This window comes from Dendrobium catenatum, unplaced genomic scaffold (genome assembly GCF_001605985.2).
Source record: "Dendrobium catenatum unplaced genomic scaffold, ASM160598v2 fragScaff_scaffold_1061, whole genome shotgun sequence".
In the NCBI taxonomy this organism is placed as follows: domain Eukaryota; kingdom Viridiplantae; phylum Streptophyta; class Magnoliopsida; order Asparagales; family Orchidaceae; genus Dendrobium; species Dendrobium catenatum.
In genome coordinates, this window is record NW_021319523.1 from 42360 (window position 1) to 62106 (window position 19747).

Consider the following 19747-nt stretch of genomic DNA (forward strand, 5'->3'; position numbering starts at 1 on the left):
TCAGAAAAATCACTCTAGAAATCTTTTTCAATAAGGTTACACAAGCAACTTTGGAGTTGAACTCCGGTTGTTCCGTTCAATCCAAATGAAATAAACAATAGCATTAAGAGTAAGCAGGATATCATATTTGAGAGTATCAATAACGGTAAGGCCCCAATATGATCAAGAACTTGCATAATAGAGGCCTTGAGGTAAAAGTTTGAAAAGGAAAGAATTAACACTGAAAGGAGTAATCGCATTCAAACAACAGGTGGGAGATGGTTTGAGAGCAGCTCTGACATAGTACATGATTGTAGTAGGTCCGAATGTCTCACATTGAAACCTTAAGAAAAACTTTGCCCACGATTGATATATGGCCAAATACACTTGACCGAAATATTATTGCCTTTCAAACAGAGCACACTCGATTTAGGTACATTCTCAGAAGTACAATTTTTGGCTGCAGTACCGAACAAAAACATTCCAAGTCTTACAGCAATGTCACTTCTATGAGGAGAGAATGGTATCATGAATTATTCATTGATGATGCAAACTTAATCGATAACTTACTAATTTCAGGTTCACTTAAACTTCAGTCACTTTGCTGACCAACGGCCTATTTGAGAAAAAAGCCTCCAGGTTGTCAACGATAAGTTGAAAGAGGTCAGCAAATGACTCCTGCGTGTAAACAGCACAATGAGGGGATAGCACAACTTTATCCATGGTGAAAAGCTCCCTTGGCACAGCTGGTTCATTGTCAAAGACATCTAGGCCAGCACCGCCGATCTCTCCCTGCATCAACCTCCTGACCAGTTCTTTTTCATCAACAAGGGCCCCTCTGCCAACGTTTATTATGATCCCCTGCTTCCCAAGTCCATCCATGACATCCTTGTCAATTATGTGATATGTATCGCTGTTGAGAGCACAGCAGACAATGAGAACATCATTCTGAGCTGCAAGAGTCCTTGCATTTGGGTAGAATGTGTAGGAGAAGGATGGCTTCTGTTTTCTGGAGTAATAGGAGATTATGCAGCCAAATGCATCGAGTCTTTTAGCAACCTCTGATCCAATGTGCCCGAGACCAACAATCCCAACTCGCTTGCCTCCTATCTAAAGCAGAAGGAAAATAAAATACTGAGGGAAGCAGTTATTGAAACATTGGTTGATTAGAACAAACGGCAAGTCAAAAAAGGATTGAAATATTTTTCCAAGTTATAATAATGTTTGAGAGAAAATCATTTTGTGGGTACAAAAAAACGAAATAACAAACAACTAATTTTTTCTTCTAAATGGCAACTATTTCAAGTACAATCCTAAATATGTTCAGCTTCAAAGCAACGGTCAAAATTTATGTCAAGTTAGAAAATTTTAGACAGATGCTCAACTTGATTTTTTAAACTATTGCATTTGAAAACATTGTTTCCATTATTTTATTTTAATTTTGAAAGTCTGTTTCCGACTGGATCTGTAAGTATCTAGCAGCTAACATAGAAGTCAAAAGTGATGCTAGGCGTCCTCCACATGCAGCACAGAAATAAATTAAATAGTATATTGAAATCTATTCCATATAAAATCAAGAAGGTTAAACATGTTTGTGTGTTTGAAAGCTTCCAAATGTTTAAGTCATAACAAGAAGGTAAACATACTTCTAAGAAGTTAAATTTCGATGTTTGCATGATGCAACACTTGATCAACAAAAGAGCACAAAACACATTGTTATAAATGCTGGCATAATAATAGAAGTTTTAATAGAAAAAAAATATATTTTCAATATTATACTAGACTAGAAAAGCATGTGACAGGTGTCTACTACCTCCAATGTACCGATAGCTACAGATGTTTACCAGTCATCCAAGATTTATGAGAATAATGAGCCTCATGAAACATAAGAAGATTGAGCTTTGGTATCCATTGTGATGATCACTGAGCATGAAAATGCATAAAAGTGTCATAGTAACATAATTAAAAAAACATATAAAAAGTTTTAAGCACTGGGATCTGATTGAGTAGGAGGATCCATGCCGATAATGATTGGACACCAGGATCCATGATAATGAGCAGATATTAAATTGTACCAATCCGATCTTGATTGTGGAGGATAGCCACAAGATTCCTGTGAATGGAGCTAATCGATCGAACAGACCAAATAAGCCAAAGAAAGCACAATCGACTAAAGGAGGTAGCAACAACTATTGTGGTTGTCTTGCCACTACTAAGAAGGCCGAACGACAGGAATGGTTAAGTGAATACTGCGGCCTAGTCTACCAATAGCAACAAAGCTACACAAGCAGATGCTAATGTTGAAGGAGTTGACCTGTTATAATTAACGGATACAACAACAAACATATTTGCAGATCAGAAAACTAGTCTAAGGCAGAGGCCATCCATAATGTAGATTCAGCAGGGGAAGCAAAAGAGAACAACCATGAAGCAAGAGCGCAGTGAAGATTGGGGGAGAGCCAAGATACATATGGGGAAGGACGATGTTTTTCGCAAATGGTATCCAATTTCCCATGAAATTAAATATTTCTTTAATTCACAGCTGTCTCCATATATCTCAGATTTTCAAGTGATTCTATAAACACCTTGTGGATATACCTTGATTTTGATTCCATATGATAACAAATGGCATTTGGTACGATGGTTGAGATAGTTCGAAAGCTTAACAAGTGCAAGTATCTGATCCTTCATGCATATTATCTCCTTGTCTAAAAAGGCAACAAAGTTTACCAGAACTCACGATGAAGATGATCCACTATCAAATTTTGGAGGAGATTACATATCGGTTCAGTCGGAGGTGTAAAATTCTTAGAGTATTGTGGCAGGACTACTAGTACAGGGGTACGAATGGTTTACAACAATGATTTCGCTGCCAACTGTGGGATGACACAAAAGAGGCACAAAGAGAATGCCTTTACAGTGTTGCTGAAAACAACACAGCTTTGTAGGAATTATAGATACCCAGTGACTTAGTTGAAGGCATGTACTTAGCAAGTATGGCTAACTTACAATTCGCCTTACATAGCTGATCTATCATAAATAATGTCAAATTTGAAATCCTAGCATTGAACATGTAGAAGTTGATGGTGGCTTGTGTGCACCATGATAGCCTATTTAGACTTTAACTATGGCATTTGCATTCAAGATCCTAGAACCGTCTGGTCAGAGCTTGGAATATTTTAAATGTAGAAGCGATCACAAATGCACAAATCCCATATTTAAGCCGGACATGATATTGCAACTCAAAATTAATAAGTTCTTATTGTCGGCAATTAGACATCAAATGGAGTTGAAGCCTAGAAAGATAATTGGCCGCATCGAGGCCAAGATCAATATCAGTGTTGTACATGAAGGCATGAGATGCTAACTGGAAGGCAATCAAAGCTGTCTTTGATAGCTAGGAGTCATACAAGACAGTGAGCTTGTTCATGGAAGTTATTAACTTTGTTATGCCAAGAATAGTTTATAGGATTCAATTCTCCAGCACACAAGTTCCATAGGATATTTTGGTCTTTCAAACCTTCAATTATTGGTTGAAGATACTGCAAACCGATGCAAAGCCTTGACGAAACCTTTCATCAAGGTAAACTCAAGGGAACGTTACTGACAGCAGTTGAGATGAACACTAACAATGATTTATTTCCTTTAGCTTTTTTCAATGTTGAGTCCAAGTGCAATGTGTACACCCATGATGCTTGTGCAGCACCTTCTCGCAGGTATCATAAAGGTTACATTTAGGTCGCGGAAGGAGATTGCGCTCTTCTTCTGGGATAGTCCGTTAGAGGGACTCGCTCAGGAGTAGGGGTGTCAATTCGAGTCAGCGAGTCGGGTTCGGGTCGAATCCGAATTGACCCGGCTTTAAACAGGTCAACCCGAGCCCGACCAATTTTTGTAAACGAGTCGGCTTTTTCAACCCGGACCCGACCCGCGCGGGTTGCCGGGTTGACACGACCCGACCCGGATTTTTTAAATACTCCCGGCGGCACAGCGGCAGCGGCAGCACGCGTCACATGCGGAGCAGCGGCAGCATGCGTCACCGCTTCGGGTTCGGGATGCGCAGCGGAGTATGGACACACGCGCGCGGCGCACACTTTGAGCTTTCGACGCTTCACCGCGACGCTTCGGCCTTTGGGACGTGACTCGAGTCACTTGACGCTTCAGACTTCGGGCGGCACCGAGCAAATAGCACGCGAACTCGGGTTCAACCGGGCAGCAGACGCGGGCAGAGGGTTTTCGGGCATTTTCAGGTTGTCGGGCCAACCCGAACCCGACCCATTTTTTAAAATGGGTCGTTAAACCCGAACTCGACCCGTTTCACAAACGGGTCGACCCGAACGGGTCCGGGTCGGGTTTCGGGTCGTGTCAAAAATTGACACCCCTACTCAGGAGCTGGGAAAGAGCTTATCACTGGATCACAATGAACCACCTTCGGCCACAACCTCCAAGCAATCGCCATCCTCGGCAGGGGCGACCACAGGAGTATCTCTCTCAATTGGTCAGGTCTTTATGCATCTTGGCCAAAGTCAAACTCTATATGTGATACGCATAAAAAATCAAGCTAAAGTCACACATCTTGTTCGCAAGACATCCTTCATAATCGGATCGCCACCAAGCTCAGAGATCTACATAAACTCACTAGTCGCCCTCTCTCTCCAGCTAGGAAACATCAAACCAACTTCCTACTTAACACCGACTCGATCTCCAAATTCAAACGGAATCACTTTATTATTATCCTCTCCCACAAGGTCGCCTCACCACTTGGCATAGCTGGTAGGGCTCGATCAAAAGCTGATAGTACAACTCCTATACTTTGTACATATTCTAATATAATTCTTCAAACTAAAAGTTCGTTAGGGATGTTAAGCCCTTATGAACTTAGTCCCAAGCTAACCAAGAGGGGGGGTGAATTGGTATTTTAAAATTTATTTTCACAAAAAATAAAAATTGCATAAACCAAAATCACACCACAAAAATAAATGCGGAATTAAAAGTGTGGAAGCAAAAATAAGAACATAGAAATTTATAGTGGTTCGGTCAAATCGACTTACATAAATAATATATTCCATAATTTTAAAGTTAGATATAAATGATTATTAATTTATATTATATATTTCAGTAAAAATAAATAATAACTTTAAATTTAAATGTAAATATCTCCAATCTTAATTATTAAGTTATATTATATATTTAAATATAAATAAATATTAATTTTAAATTTAAATGTAAATATCTATAATCATTCTCATCCTATTTCCCTCTACCTTCATCATCCTCACCTACAGGCAAGGCTATAAAAACTGGATCGAAGATAGTAACAGAAGAGAGAGAGAGAGAGAAGGTTCTCAACCAGCCCCAACACCCTACGCTCCAACCCCCACTCCGCCGAGGTCGAATTAGTAACCCACTGGCTAAATAAATATAAACTATTAAGATGATATGTAAAATATAATAGTAATTTGTAATCAATGTTGATCAATTTTAGAGACTAAAAAATAAATTAAAATTATACCCCACACCATCACACCACCACTCATACACACCCCCACACACATCAACTATACAAGTCATACCATCTAACAACACCTCATCATCAAATTTGTACATACATATTAATATAAGATAATATAAAATTTTAGATTTAAATGTCAATAAATACACATACAATACTCACGACCTCATATATCACATACACAACAAATTAATTTATATATACATCAATATAAACAAATAATATATAATATATATATATACTATTTAATAGTATATATATAAATATATATATATAATATATTATATATATATAATCACATTGTAAAATTATATTTTTAAAGTCATACAACATTATTTATTTAAAATTTCATTTTTCTTATTCTCATTAATTCATATTTAGAGAGAAGTTAGGTAAAAGAAGTTTATTAATATATTAAAATTAAAATATAGAAAATAGATTTTAAAATTTTTTAAATTTATTTTAAGATAATTATAATATACAAATAATTATAAATTTAAGAATTTAAAAAATTCTTATATTCATTTTTTTATTTGAATATTCTATACAAATTTTTTTTCAAGAAAATTCTCAAGAAAACAATCGAGCACGCCATGTTGTAGAAATTTCTACTCATTGTTTAGTCCCACATCATTTGGGAGGTTTGCATTGGGTTATTTATATAGCTTTTTTTTATTCAAGTGTTAAGAGGCCATATGGGGTGATGGAATCATGTGGATATGATTTCCTAGTGTTTAATACATAATAATTTAAAATTTTAGAATATTATTAAATAAATTATGTTATATTTAAATTCATTTAATATTTAATAAAATATTTTATATTAAATTAAATTTAATTCTTTAAATATATTGTAAATTGAACCAGACATTTTTAAAAATCAGGATCAGTTCAATAGTTGGCTGGTTGAACCGGCGATTCAAATCGATTCTCACCGGCTTGTTGTGGGCAAGTTTTTCATGAGGACTGAAATGACCATATGATTGGTTAATGGTTTAACAAGTTGAACTGGCCGGTACAGTTTTATTTTTAAAGCCATGCTTGCAAGCCCTCAACTTACGGGTAGTTCTATAAAGTACGATCGCACATCAACTACCGGACAAATCAAGATTCAACCAAATGAGTCATGGATATGATTATTGGCTTGCCTTTATGACATGTTACCAATTGTTAGATCAAAAAGTGAACTATGCATCATTTCAAATAGGCATGTGTATTTAGTTTGTGGCTGCAAGAAAATTTTCCAAATGCAGCTCATGGACTTTACCTTCGACATTTGTGCAAGAAGATCAAGAAAACGGTGATTACATAGGGATTTCTAATGCGAAATTCCTATGCCAAAAGATGTATATTGCAGTTAACATTAATGATCTAAGAACATTTAACAAATGCATGCCACACCTACTATATGTTATGGTTGTAGTGCACTAAATGACTAATACACCATGACTTTACATGTTGGACATTAAGACATGATAATTATGATAACCCGACTCAATACAACCCACAGACAGAACATGTCATATCATATCAGATCGCGGAAAGACAAAAATCTCATGATCTAAACATAGAGAACTATAGAATTTTCATTTAGTTATAGACTACAAAGCCATTGAAACTTCAATTAAAGCATATAAAAACTCATTATAAAAAACCTTTTTTAGTTATCTCAAAAATATTTATAATCAAAATAATTATTTATAAAGAGTGCATGGCATAGACAACATAAATTAGAAAGAAAATCCATGACTGTCAAATTTCATCTAACATACTTATACAAACTCTAATCTTAGATCCTACAACCTTTCCTCCACTCAGCCAACCCCTTCCCTTTATCCTAATATGAAATAGATATAGAAAGCAAGCATGAACAACCATAGCTCAGCAATCCATATCCAACCTACCAAAGTCTTTAATACTTAATACTATTAACAATAAAGCAAAAAGGTTAAGTACATTCATCCATATAAAAGTCCAACCAAATTATACTAAATAAATAAATATCTACATAACAGTAAAAAGCATCTTTAACAAAACAATCATATATAGTAAAATAGTAAAGTAGCAGAATGGTAAACACTAAACATTTCTTTCTCAAAATAGAACATTTCTCTCAAGCCCTTTGGCCTCCCAAAAAGAGATTAAAACTCAGACCCTTATGACTCCCTATACGTTATAAAATAAAATGCACATATAACTCCCAATAGATAGCACATTAGAATCTCCGACAAACTCCAAAACTTCTACAAATTAACACATTTCAGATATAAAAACAAAGAAATAAATATATACTCAGATATAGTATATAATATCAGAATTAACAACAAAACAAAGAGACAGAAGATTAAGAAAAAACCACATAAAATTAAACATTTTTCATAAATTCACTTAATTGTCAAACATTATTCATAGCTATATTTTAAACCTTTTATTATACTGCGTCACAATTTATAGGTATCAGAATATTTTTCTAGATTGCTAAATCCTTGTATTTTTTATAATTTCTCGATGAAGGTATACAAATAAAATACCAAAATGTGTAAAATATTAACAATTATGACATCAAAATTTATGAAGTGAAAGTTTACCAAATTATCAAATATATCATGTTTGGCATTAAAATGTCAACTAAAATATCAAAAAAAAAAAACTTTGAATTATTAAAAACTAAGATAACCAAAACGTAACTTACCTTAGCACAAACAATTTCTCGAACTACCCTGATAGACAAAATTGACCCAAAGCTATCCGAAACAAACTCGCTAAAATTCTCTGTTTCTTTGTCTAACAGACAACTCACAAGAGAAATGAAATGGCAAATAAAATATTGAGTAGAAATTAATATTTATAAAATACCTGATACTAGCACCACGGTGCTCCCAGACTTAGCGCCTGAAAGTTCAGGGGATATTGTAATACCTCATTGAACTATTCCTAGGCACACCAAGGGAGGTGAGGGGTTAATTGGTTATTTTAAAAATTACCCTTTGAAAAATCTTTTTTTGTTTTATTTAATTAATACCACAGTTGATGAAAATTCTAACCAAGACATAATATGCAAGCCGAAGCAAATACAAAAATCATAATTTTCTTTTCCTAACACAAATTATATCTATGCAAGAGAAATTTGTAATTTAACAACAAATTACAATGAAAAAAAAAAGCATACAAGAAAGTAAGATGCGAAAAATAAAATTGCAAAAAAAAAAAACACCAGAATTTTATAATAGTTCAGTTAACCTTAACCTACGTCTATACCCAAGAGTCTTATCCGGGTATTGCACTGACACTATAGTGACTCTCCTTTAGCTCCCACAGCAAGACGAAGAAGCCCTTACAAATCACATACACCAAATCCAGTGCGGCAGAGAACCGAAAGATATGTCACTCTCCTCATAACAACAGCGAACCTCAAAGTGTTTATCACCCTCCTAGTGATAACAGAGTAGCTTTGAAATCTTTCTCACTCTCTTGGTGATGGCAAAGGGCCTTCAATCTTTTTTCAACCTCCTCGTGAAGACATTGATTATTTATTTGTAAGATAAATAAAACATTTAAATTGCAAAGATTGTAAAGTTATTCCGAGTGAAATTCTATTTACCTAACATCACTTACTAATTTTAGACTTTAAGATAAAAAGACAGGATATGAAAAATATAGTATATCATTATTCTAAGATTAGATAATGGCATTTAAAGATCTCTAACAAAAAATATCTTTGAGAGTAAGATACACGAACATAAGATTTTGTTGGTAGATTAGGAAGTTAATGTTATATGGGATATAATAACTTGTAATATTAAGAATGTTTAAAAAGATGTGCTTGGAGTATGAAAAGGAAAAGCTTTTAATAGTTAAAATAATTAGTGGTGGAATCAAAATGTGGAAAAAATATTAAAAATATGAACTTCTATTATAAAAATTGGTTTAGATGTAAAAACTTTGTAAATTGGGAAATATATTAAGTTGTCCGTAAGGAGTCTAAGAAAGCAATCTGCGATGCAAAGACTTTAGCTTTTAATGATTTATATAACATATTAGATACTAAAAAGGGCGAAAGGTATATGTATAAACTAGTCAAATAACAAGGATTTAGTTCAAGTGAAGTGCATTAAAGATGAAGATCAAAAACAATTTTTTTAAGAAGTGGATATTCAACTAAGGTGGTTAAGATATTTTGCTAAGCTTTTCAATGAAGATTGTGAAAATATGATTGACTTTAGTGACCTTAGCACTCAAAATGAATATAGATATTTTTATTTTTAACATCGTATTAATAAAACTAAAGTTATAGAGGTTTTAAAGAAAATGAAGTGTGGGAAAAATGTTCGACTTGATGATATTCCAATAGAAGTGTGAAAATGCTTAGGAGATGAAGAAATTTCTTAGTTTACTAAACTTTTTAAAATTATTTTGAAGATGAAGATGACAGATGTGTGATAAATGAGTGTGTTGATTTCTAATTTTAAAAATAAAGGTGATGCACAAGATTGTGCGAATTATAAAAAAATTAAGTCGATGTGCCATACTTTAAAATTATGGGAGAGAGTTATCGAACATAGGTATGACGTGATACTAATGTTTCTCAAAATCAATTTGTATTCAATTTGAATAGTTCTACTATTGAAGTCATACATTTATTAAGTGGTTTGATGGAGATGTATAGTGAGAATAAGAAGGATCTTCATCTGATATTTATTGATTTAGAAAAAACATATGATAAAGTTCCAAGAGAAGTGTATGGACTATTCTAAAAAAACAAAGGGGTTAATAATGCTTATATTCAAATCATTAGGGATATGAATGTTGGAGTTGTTACTTGTACTCAAATAAGGTGGCTTAACCTAAGTATTTTCCAATTTCAATTGGATTACAACAAGGATCAGCCTTAAGCCCATATCTTTTTGCTTTAATCATGGATGTTCTTACTAGTGATTTGCAAAAGGATGTTCCCTATTGTATGCTTTTTGCTAACGATATTCTTCTTCTTGATAAGACTAAAGAGGGAGTTGAAGTTAAACATGAATTATGGAGGTTAACCTTAGAGTCTAAAAGTTTTCATTTAAGTAGATTTAAAACTGAATACATGGAGTGTAATTTTAGAAGTAATAGATCTAGTGGGGGTTTGTGACTCTGAGCAATCAAGTCATTAATAAGATTACACGTTTTAGATATCTTGGTTCTATTGTTCAGAGTGATGGTGAAATAGATATGGATATTATTAGTAGAATTCACTTTGGATGGTCTAAGTTGAGGAATTTATCAGGCTTGTGGTATGATATAAAAGGACAACTCAAACTTAAGGAAAAATTCTATAAGATGGTGGTTAGACCTACAATGCCATATGGCGCAGAATGTTGGCCATTAAAAGAGAAACATAATGTTAAGTTAAGTGTTGCAAAGATGACGATGCTCAGGTGGATAAATGGATTTACTCTTAGAGATAAGATACGAAACAAGCATATACGTGAAAAGGTTGGAGTATCTCCAGTGGCAGATAAGATTAGAGAGAGTTGTTTTAGATGGTTTGGTCATATAAAATAGCGTTGTTCCAATGACCCAGTTAGGAGAGTAGATGTATTAAATTTGACCTATGCTAAGAAAAGTAGAAGTAGACTTAAAAAGACTTGATTAAAAAATATTCGAAATGACCTTTCTTTATTAGATCTAGATAAGAATTTGAATCTTAATAGGACGCAATGGAGAAAAAGAATTTATGTAGTCGACCCCACGTAGTAGGATAAAGGCTTAATGTTGTTCTTATTGTTGTTGACCCAACTACCAGAGTTCAACTTCAATATCCAAAAAAAAACTAAGGAAACTCTCCTATCAGTCGTACACTGCATCCTATCAAATATGTTCTTCAACCTCGTAAGCTAAACTCTACTGCCTTGGGTTCCACAACACCCTCAAACCTTGGAGGCATCAATCTTAGAAAGATCTGAAGATGTTTATCAATATCATATACTTAAGTAGTAGTAGAAATCTAGCTCTGGGTCTGACCCATTAGCTATACCATTAACCTAGCAAAACTAAAATAAAATCAAAACTAATAGCTCTTGTTATATTTTGTACTAGCAAAGCCTGATTAGAACTCTATCTATTTGTCATCTATACCTCTAATAGATTCATCAAATACGAGCATAGAACGCACATAGTTGAATGATACATATGCATGAAAACAAAATAATATGAACACTTGATACTACCCAAAACTCTCTCTCTAACTACAAATTAATCTTATGTCATTGTTACAATTAATTCCTCCAAATCATTGCTTTGATTAAAAAAACTTCTATCACAAACAAACCTAATATAACCCATAGATAGAACACGTCATACTATGTCAAATTATGGCAGGATAGAAATCTCAAGATCTAATTAAAGAGAATTACATAATTTTCATTTATTTAGGGAACTACATAGCTACTAAAATTTCAATTAAAGCATATAAATACTCATCATCAAAATCCTTTTTATTCATCTCAGGAATATTTACTATTAAAATAATTAATTACAAATAGTAAATGACACAAACAACATATATTAGAAAGATAAAACATAGTTGCTAAAATCCATCTAACATACCTATACAAACTCTGATCTTAAATCCTGCAACTTTTTCTCTAGTCAGCTTGCCCCTTCCCTTTATCCTGACCTATAACAGAAGTAGAAAGTAGGCATGAGTAAACACTACTCAACCGGCCATATCCAACCTACCCAAATCTTTAATAATTAATACTACCAACAATAAAGCAGAAAGGCAAAGTAAATACATCCATACAAAAGTCCAATTAAATTGTTCTTTAATAAACAAATATCTATAGAACAATAAACAATATCTTTAACACATTAATCATAAGCAACAGGATAGTAAAGAAGTAGAACGATAAATTAGTAGAATAGTAAAAAAGTAGAACAAAGAACACTTCACATTTGGAAAAGAAAGGAGTTAATAATCCTTATATTCAAATCTTTAAAGATATGTATGAAGGAGCGATTACTTGTGTTCAAACACAAGGTGGTTTGACCAAATATTTCCCAATTTCGGTTGGGTTACATCAAGGATCAGCCTTAAGCCCATATCTTTTTGCTTTAGTCATGGATGTTCTCACTAGACATTTGCAAGAGGATGTACCTTGGTGTATTCTTTTTGCTGATGATATTCTTCTTGTTGATAAGACTAGAGAGGGAGTTGAAAGTAATCTTGAATTATGGAGGTCAACATTAGAGACTTAAGATTTTCGCTTGAGTAGATCTAAATCGGAATATATGGAGCGTAATTTTAGTAGTAATAGACCTAGTGAGGGGATTTGTGACTTTGGGCGATCAAGTCATTAATAAGAGTTCACGTTTTAGATATCTTGGATCTATTGTTCAGAGTGATGGTGAAATAGATGGGGATATTATCAGCAGAATTCAAGTTGGATGGTTGAAGTGGAGGAATGCATCGGGCTTGTTGTGTGATAGAAAAACACCCCTCAAACTTAAGGGAAAATTCTATAAGATGGTAGTGAGGCCTGCAATGCTTTATGGTGCTGAATGTTGGCCATTAAAAAGAGAAGCATAATATTAAGTTAAGTGTGGCAGAGATGAGGATGCTCAGGTGGATGAGTGGCTTTACCCTTAGAGATAGGATACGAAATGAGCATATACGTGAAAAGGTAGGAGTAGCTCCAATAGAAGATAAGATTAGAGAGAGTCTCCTTTGATGGGTTGGTCACTTAAAACGGTGGCCTTCCAATGACCCGGTTAGGAGAGTAGATGTATTAGATTTGACTTATGTTAAGAAAGGTAGAGGCAGACCTAAAAAAACCTGGTTAGAAAATATTAGGAATGATCTTTCTTTATTAGATTTAAATGAAAATTTGACCTTAAATAGGACACAATGGAGAAAAAGAATTCATGTAGCCGACCCCACGTAGTGGGATAAAGGCTTGATGATGTTGTTGTTGTTGTTGTTGTAAAGAACACTTCACATTTATCTCTCATAAAAGAATATTTCCCTCAAGCTTATGGATGCACGAACACTTCTCCTCAAGAGGCGTGCAGTTTCCAGTAAATGGCGATAGGAAGTTCGATGACTATGCCTCTTCTTCCCGTTAGGAATGATGGCTGGTAGGAAAGGCAGGCGGTCTTCTCCATGCTCTGGTGGGGGTAGTGATGGTAGGAAAGCTTCTAGGAAAAGCAATTATTGGAAGGTTTTGGAAGGCAAAGGATTTGAGGCTTGCAAGCAGGTTTTGAAGGTCGCCCAAGATGTTGATTCTGAGCTTTCAACTGCTGCTGATCACGAGCATATTTTGTTGAATGATAACCAGTTTTGTGAGTCAGATATGGGGTCCGATCGAAACTTCTCTAGCGTTTGTCAGGACATGGACTCTTGTGTTCTCGTGATTAGGTCGGAGCGTATCAAGTCAGATTACCTTAGCTCGCTTCATGAGCCTTCCCTGGGGTTTGTACGGGCCTATTCCCCTTTCTGTGAGCTTTTGTCAAACAACAAACATCAGGTTGGTTTTCCTGATCCGAACATCTCGTGTGTGGATGTCATGAATGATATGCCAGTATTTGATTGTGTTGTAGATTCCATTTTAAAATGTGTGAATAGTTTGGAAGGAAGGTTAGATTCCTAAAGGGTTAAATCCCCCATTGCTACAGCTAAAGATCCTCTAGTAACAGAAATATTGCACTCCACCTGTTTGTTTAAATGCTTCTAAGTCTACTTCTCTTATCTTGGAAGCAATTGGTGCAGAATTTCAACTCCTTTCCAGCAAACTGAATTCCCCAAAATAGTCTAGGTTTTTTGGTGATTGAAGTCTAGGCCATTTTGCTTAGAAGAAGCCATCTTATACTCCTTTAGACAAGATTCATAAATAAGAGGTGCTTGATGAGGATGGAATTTACCTGAGCCTTAACTTTGACAAAGTTCAAGAGAATATTTCTAAATTGGAATGTGCTCTAGTTGGGAAACTTCTTAGCAAGCAGATCCCCTTTGCTTGGATCCAAGGTTAACTATCAAGGCGATGGTCTCATGTTGGGGAGTTTCAATTGATCACCATTGCTCCAAATTGCTTTATTTGTATTTTTCAAAGCCCCAAAGCTCGTGATATCATCCTAGGGGTGGTCCTAGGATTGTGGCCAGAAGCATAATTGGCCTTGATCAGTGGTAATGTTCCTTTCTCTTAAGGATATGAAGGGGTTCGTCTCGCCTTATTTTGGTCCAGTTTTCTCAGCTTCCTTTAATGTATTGGGATCCTTCCAATATTGCTCATATGGCTGCTATGATTGGAGAACCTCTTTGGATGGATGAGCAATCATCCTCTTAGGGTCAAAGTTCTTTTGCTAGAGTGTGTGTTCGTATTGATCTTACTCAAAAACTCTCCTCAGGCTTTTGGATTAAGGGCCTAAATGAAAAGTTTTTTTAAAAAGTTGAGTACGAGGGCCTCTCTCATCTTTGTTTCCATTGTGGAATTATTGGCTATAAAGTGGAGGCTTGCCCTTGCAAGACTATGCTGCACCTTGTTGACAGCACTCTTCAATCTTCTGCTATGGATTTACAGAATCCAATTATTCCTATGCATATTCAACAGTTTGATTCTACATCTTCCCAACATCAGACCAATTTGGAACTTGGAATATCATAACTAGAAGGTGAGTGCCAAAGCAGAAAGGCCATCTTCCTGCAAACCCTTTAAAAGTTATGAAATGAGGCACCCCATTTTCAACCCGAAACCTATTATCTTCACTGCTCAAAAATCTCAGCAATAGGATATCTCCAATGGAAGATTAATCCTCTCCAAGCACTAGAGTCCTTCAGAAGGAACTGCAGTAACTAGGGCCTATCACCACTGCCCCTCGTAAGAGGGAAAAAGCAACTGATGAGATCTTAGGCGGGGATTTGGGCCCCTCAAATGATCATTATTGAGGTCTTCTTGGGTGTATTGTCTTCTACAATACCATGGGGGATCTCTCATTTTCAAAAGAGGGTTTTTTTATTGTTCTTTCTTTGGTTTTTTTGTCTGCCTTCTCTTTTGTCTTTGGGAGGCATATTATAACTTTTTTTTTTGTACTTTTTTGTACCACCCTTTTGTTTTAATGAAATACCTTATTTTGGGGTTAAAAATAAAAAGAGGCGTGCAGCGTCTGACACAACATGCATCCAACATGCCTCCAACACAAGTCAGACATGCTGAAACGTGCCCGATCAAAAAAATATTAAATACAAATTGGACACATGTGCGTGTCTTATATATTTTATGAAATATTTTTAAATATAATTTTTTATTTATAATTTTTATTTATTTAAATATAATAACTAAATTTCTTATTTTTTATCCACAACACCAAATCAATCGCCCACACCCAATACATCATTCATCAAATATTCTCATTTTTATTTCACTTTGGTGGGTCACGACTTTAATTTTACAACAATGCGCAATATCATCTCAACATTAACGTTTGATGTCGTTACAATTTCGACATTTCAAAACCATCTCAACATCAAAGATTGGCACTATCTTGGCATTGATGCTCGACACTAGCAATTTCAACACCCACAACTTGACAACTTATTTTTGTTCGACGCTGTCTTAACATCGATGACCAAAGCCCTCTCAACATCAATGACAAATGCCCTCTTAACATCGATACCCAATACTTACTACATAACATCGATGCCTACCTCTCAACAACATTGTTGTCTCCTCTTTCGATGCCTGATACACGGCATCGACACCCGACTCTCGACATCCTAATATTATTATTTTAAGAACAAATTCTAGTTAAATGACTTGTTACTTCTAATTTATTTTAACTATTAAATTTGATATATCATCCAAAAACTATCTTGATCGGGCACAAAACTCGAAGTAAAATCAAGTTGGAAACTTCAAAAATTAAATCGAGGACCAGTTGAACTCTGATTTCAACAAACTTATAGTCAAATTGAACGTCTTAAGAATACAAACCCAACAACACCAAATTTGACTCAGTCCGAGCCCAAATGAGTCCAACTCAAAGAAGCAAAGTGCATTCGAAAGGTTCAAATCATAATTTGGACCACCGAATGGTTTCCGAACATTACATGCTTATAGTCAAATCAAGCAGTTCAACGAGACGAACCCAACGAGCCTAAGATCGTCAAATTTTGATATCATTAAGACATTTAAATACCAAATAAACGGTCCATGATCAAGGGAATCAACATCAGCTGTCCATTCAAACCACACCCAAATTACCCTTGATCTCACTCCTATTTACTAGCCATGCCACTCTCAGAAAAACTATAAATAGACCCCTCATTTCTCAAGGAGGGGAGATGAGGAAGGGACCCCAAGCAAGAAACAGAATGACGAAGATAAGAAGAGAAACTTAATTTCTCTTTCCACGAAGCTCCTCCACGACCACCTCTTAGTCATCGATCGATGCCAGATTTCTACCCGTAGCCAAATTTTCATCAGATTTTTACCCGACAGCGGATTTTCATCCCGTCGTCGGATTTATATCTACGCAAGACTTTCGCCCATAGACGGACTTTTGCCCGACGCCAGACTTCCAGCCATCGCCAGACTTCCACCCATCGTCGTACTTCTACCCATCACCGGACATTCGCTGGACTTCTACCCGATGCCGAACTTCCACCCGTCGTAGGATTTCTACCCGACATCAGACTTCCGTCCGTCGCTGAACTTCTAACTGTCGCTGGACTTTCGTCGGGCTTCTACCCGATGCCAAACTTCTACCCAACGTCGGAATTCTATCCGTCGCCGAGCTTTCGTCGGACTTCTACCAGACATCGAACTTTCGCCAGTCGCCGGACTTCTGATGGACTTTTGTCAGACATCTACCCAACGTCGGACTTCTGCCCTTCGCCAGAATTCTACCCGTTACCAAACTTTCGTCGAACTTCTACCCGATGCTAAACTTCTGCCTATCTCCAAACTTCTACACGTCGCCGAACTTTCGTCAAACTTCAACCCGACGCGAACTTCAGCCCGTCGCTAGACTTCTTCCTATCGCCGGATGTTCGTCAGACTTCTACATGATGCCGGACTTCCGTGTGTTGTCAGATTTCAACTTGACGCTGGAGTTCCTCCGGTCAGCAGTCCTTCGGTCAGCGGTCCTTCTGACCTCCGTCACCAAACAGCAGTCCTTCCGACCTCTGTCATCTATCGACTACGGTCCTTCCGACCTCCATCGCGCGCCGACTACAGTCTTTCCAACTTCCATTGCCAAACAATGTTCTTTCTGACCCCAGTCGCCCAATACTTTGTTCCATCCGACTAAACAAACAAGTCAATAGTCATTTTTCCTATTTCCACTATGTAAAACACTCCATATGATGTATATTTATTACATCAAGCCAAGGTCTTCCCTCAAATGAAGGGACTCATTTTTAATCAATTGTAAATACTAGTTGATTCATTCAAACTAGGCCAGGACCCATGGTTATTCCCCTATTCAGGATTTTCCACATATAAATATTTGTGTTTGATCTTATGAATGTTGCACCCTCTATTTTATCTGATTATGTGTTGGATCTTCGTACAAAGCTAAGACGTTAAATTATATATTTGTCTACCGCCACGAATATTCCATGATGCAACAGTTTGGCGCCGTCTGAGGGAACGTGGTTCCCAACTAGGGGGTAATTTTTGCTCCAACCTCAAAAGGTCATCCATGTCAACATCCTGGAATCAGCTATTGCTGCATCAATTTAATGGGATATAAATGTGGATTGAGGGGCAACTTTGACTAGAGCCGTGGTCAAGAAGATTCCTCTAAATCTTCCACTATCGAAGACGATATATTGATATCATAAAACTTCTAGCAAATGCAACGATGCTTCCAATAAATTTCAAGCTTTATACAGTCCCTCACTAAAATTATACTCCTTGGGCAAGGTTTTAATCTCGACCTCAAAAAGGCAGTAACGGTCTAAAGATAGACCATTCTTCACCTTTGATTCGAGATATACACGGCGTTCTCCCCCTCCCAATCAAGGTAAAATCAATCTAAGGAGGATTCGATTCAACTTCTTTCACTGTGGGTCTCCGAAAGGATTCTGCTCGTGTGGTTCGATCACTCTTTAGGGATAAAATTTTTTATACTCGTAATTATTAAATAAAAATTTAAAGAATTAACTCACATTAGAAAACATAACGTTCTAGGAATAGCCGGGAATCGTCCGGGGTGGCAATGCACGCATTCTCTCTTCTCTTTTAGACAAGCTTCCCGCACTGCGGGTAGAGTCCGGATATCTGGCCCTATTGAGGATGAAGTGCCGAGACCTGGGGAGTTTAAGTCATTCAAAAACTATTTTCTTTTTAAAATTTCATACATTCACTGATTTGGAGACTTTGACTAGCATAAATTGCATTATAACATATAAAATAAGAATTCATTGCATTAGTTTTTAGGAGCATTATACACTCATAAGTGTGGGATCAATTAGGGAATATGTCATTTACGTTGTCGATCCCAATTTAACAGTGTCTAAACTACCCACCCACTCTCATAAGACCGGATAGCATGGATTTTATACGATTAGTGGTTTTAGCTGGTTCTTTGTCAGACAAGGAATAAGCCCAGAATGCATTAGCTAGGTCGTAGATGCTAGTGTTGTGTGTCAACACTACATCTCTTATAGATTATGATCTAAAGGTGAGGGGTACGAGTGTACCCTAACACACCGTTATTGGTTGGGTTAGTCCTCTATTTTCCAGAGGCTATAAATCCTACCACATCCGCGTCACAACAGATTGAGCCACCTCCTCTTTCTTCTCGTGCATGTTAGAATGTTGGCCTCTCTCTCTTTTTATCTCCAGTTTTTTCTTCAGATCACGCCGGATGTTGACGAACCTTGTTGATTGACTCAGCCAAGTTGGGAACATTCCCCTTTGATTAGGAAGCCTAAAATCCCTTGCACTAAAACCATAGAGGAAGATAACTGGAATCCTTAATCGAGAGTATTTCTTTAGACGAGGCTCAAGATATAATTAACTACGGGGGCTTGCGCCGTAGGAAACCGATCCCACATCAAATAAACCCTATTGCGATGCTGATGATCGAATAGGGAAATCTCGTGAGACTTTTGGGTTATAGATATTATATATCCATCGAGGTTGGTAGGTGAAAGCCGCTATCCTCTAATGGCTATCGTATCTATAACTCCATCTGCTCTTCCATTGGCCTGCTTGTGCCGAGTGTAAGGCCTACGACACTTTGTCCTACGGGATGTGTGATCGTATTCTTTGCATG

The 19747-nt window shown here is 36.2% G+C and overlaps 1 protein-coding gene across 1 annotated transcript in view; it reads right to left on the minus strand.

Moving 5' to 3' along the window:
- Positions 1-214: 214 nt before the first annotated feature.
- The window catches only part of LOC110112804 (glyoxylate/hydroxypyruvate reductase HPR3), a 55834-nt gene continuing 36301 nt past the window's right edge, over positions 215-19747 (minus strand). Inside the window, exon 2 of the mRNA XM_028698272.1 lies at positions 215-1089. Within this exon, the coding sequence (XP_028554105.1) occupies positions 565-1089 (525 nt within the window). The 3' untranslated portion in view covers positions 215-564. The remainder of the gene's footprint in view (positions 1090-19747) is intronic.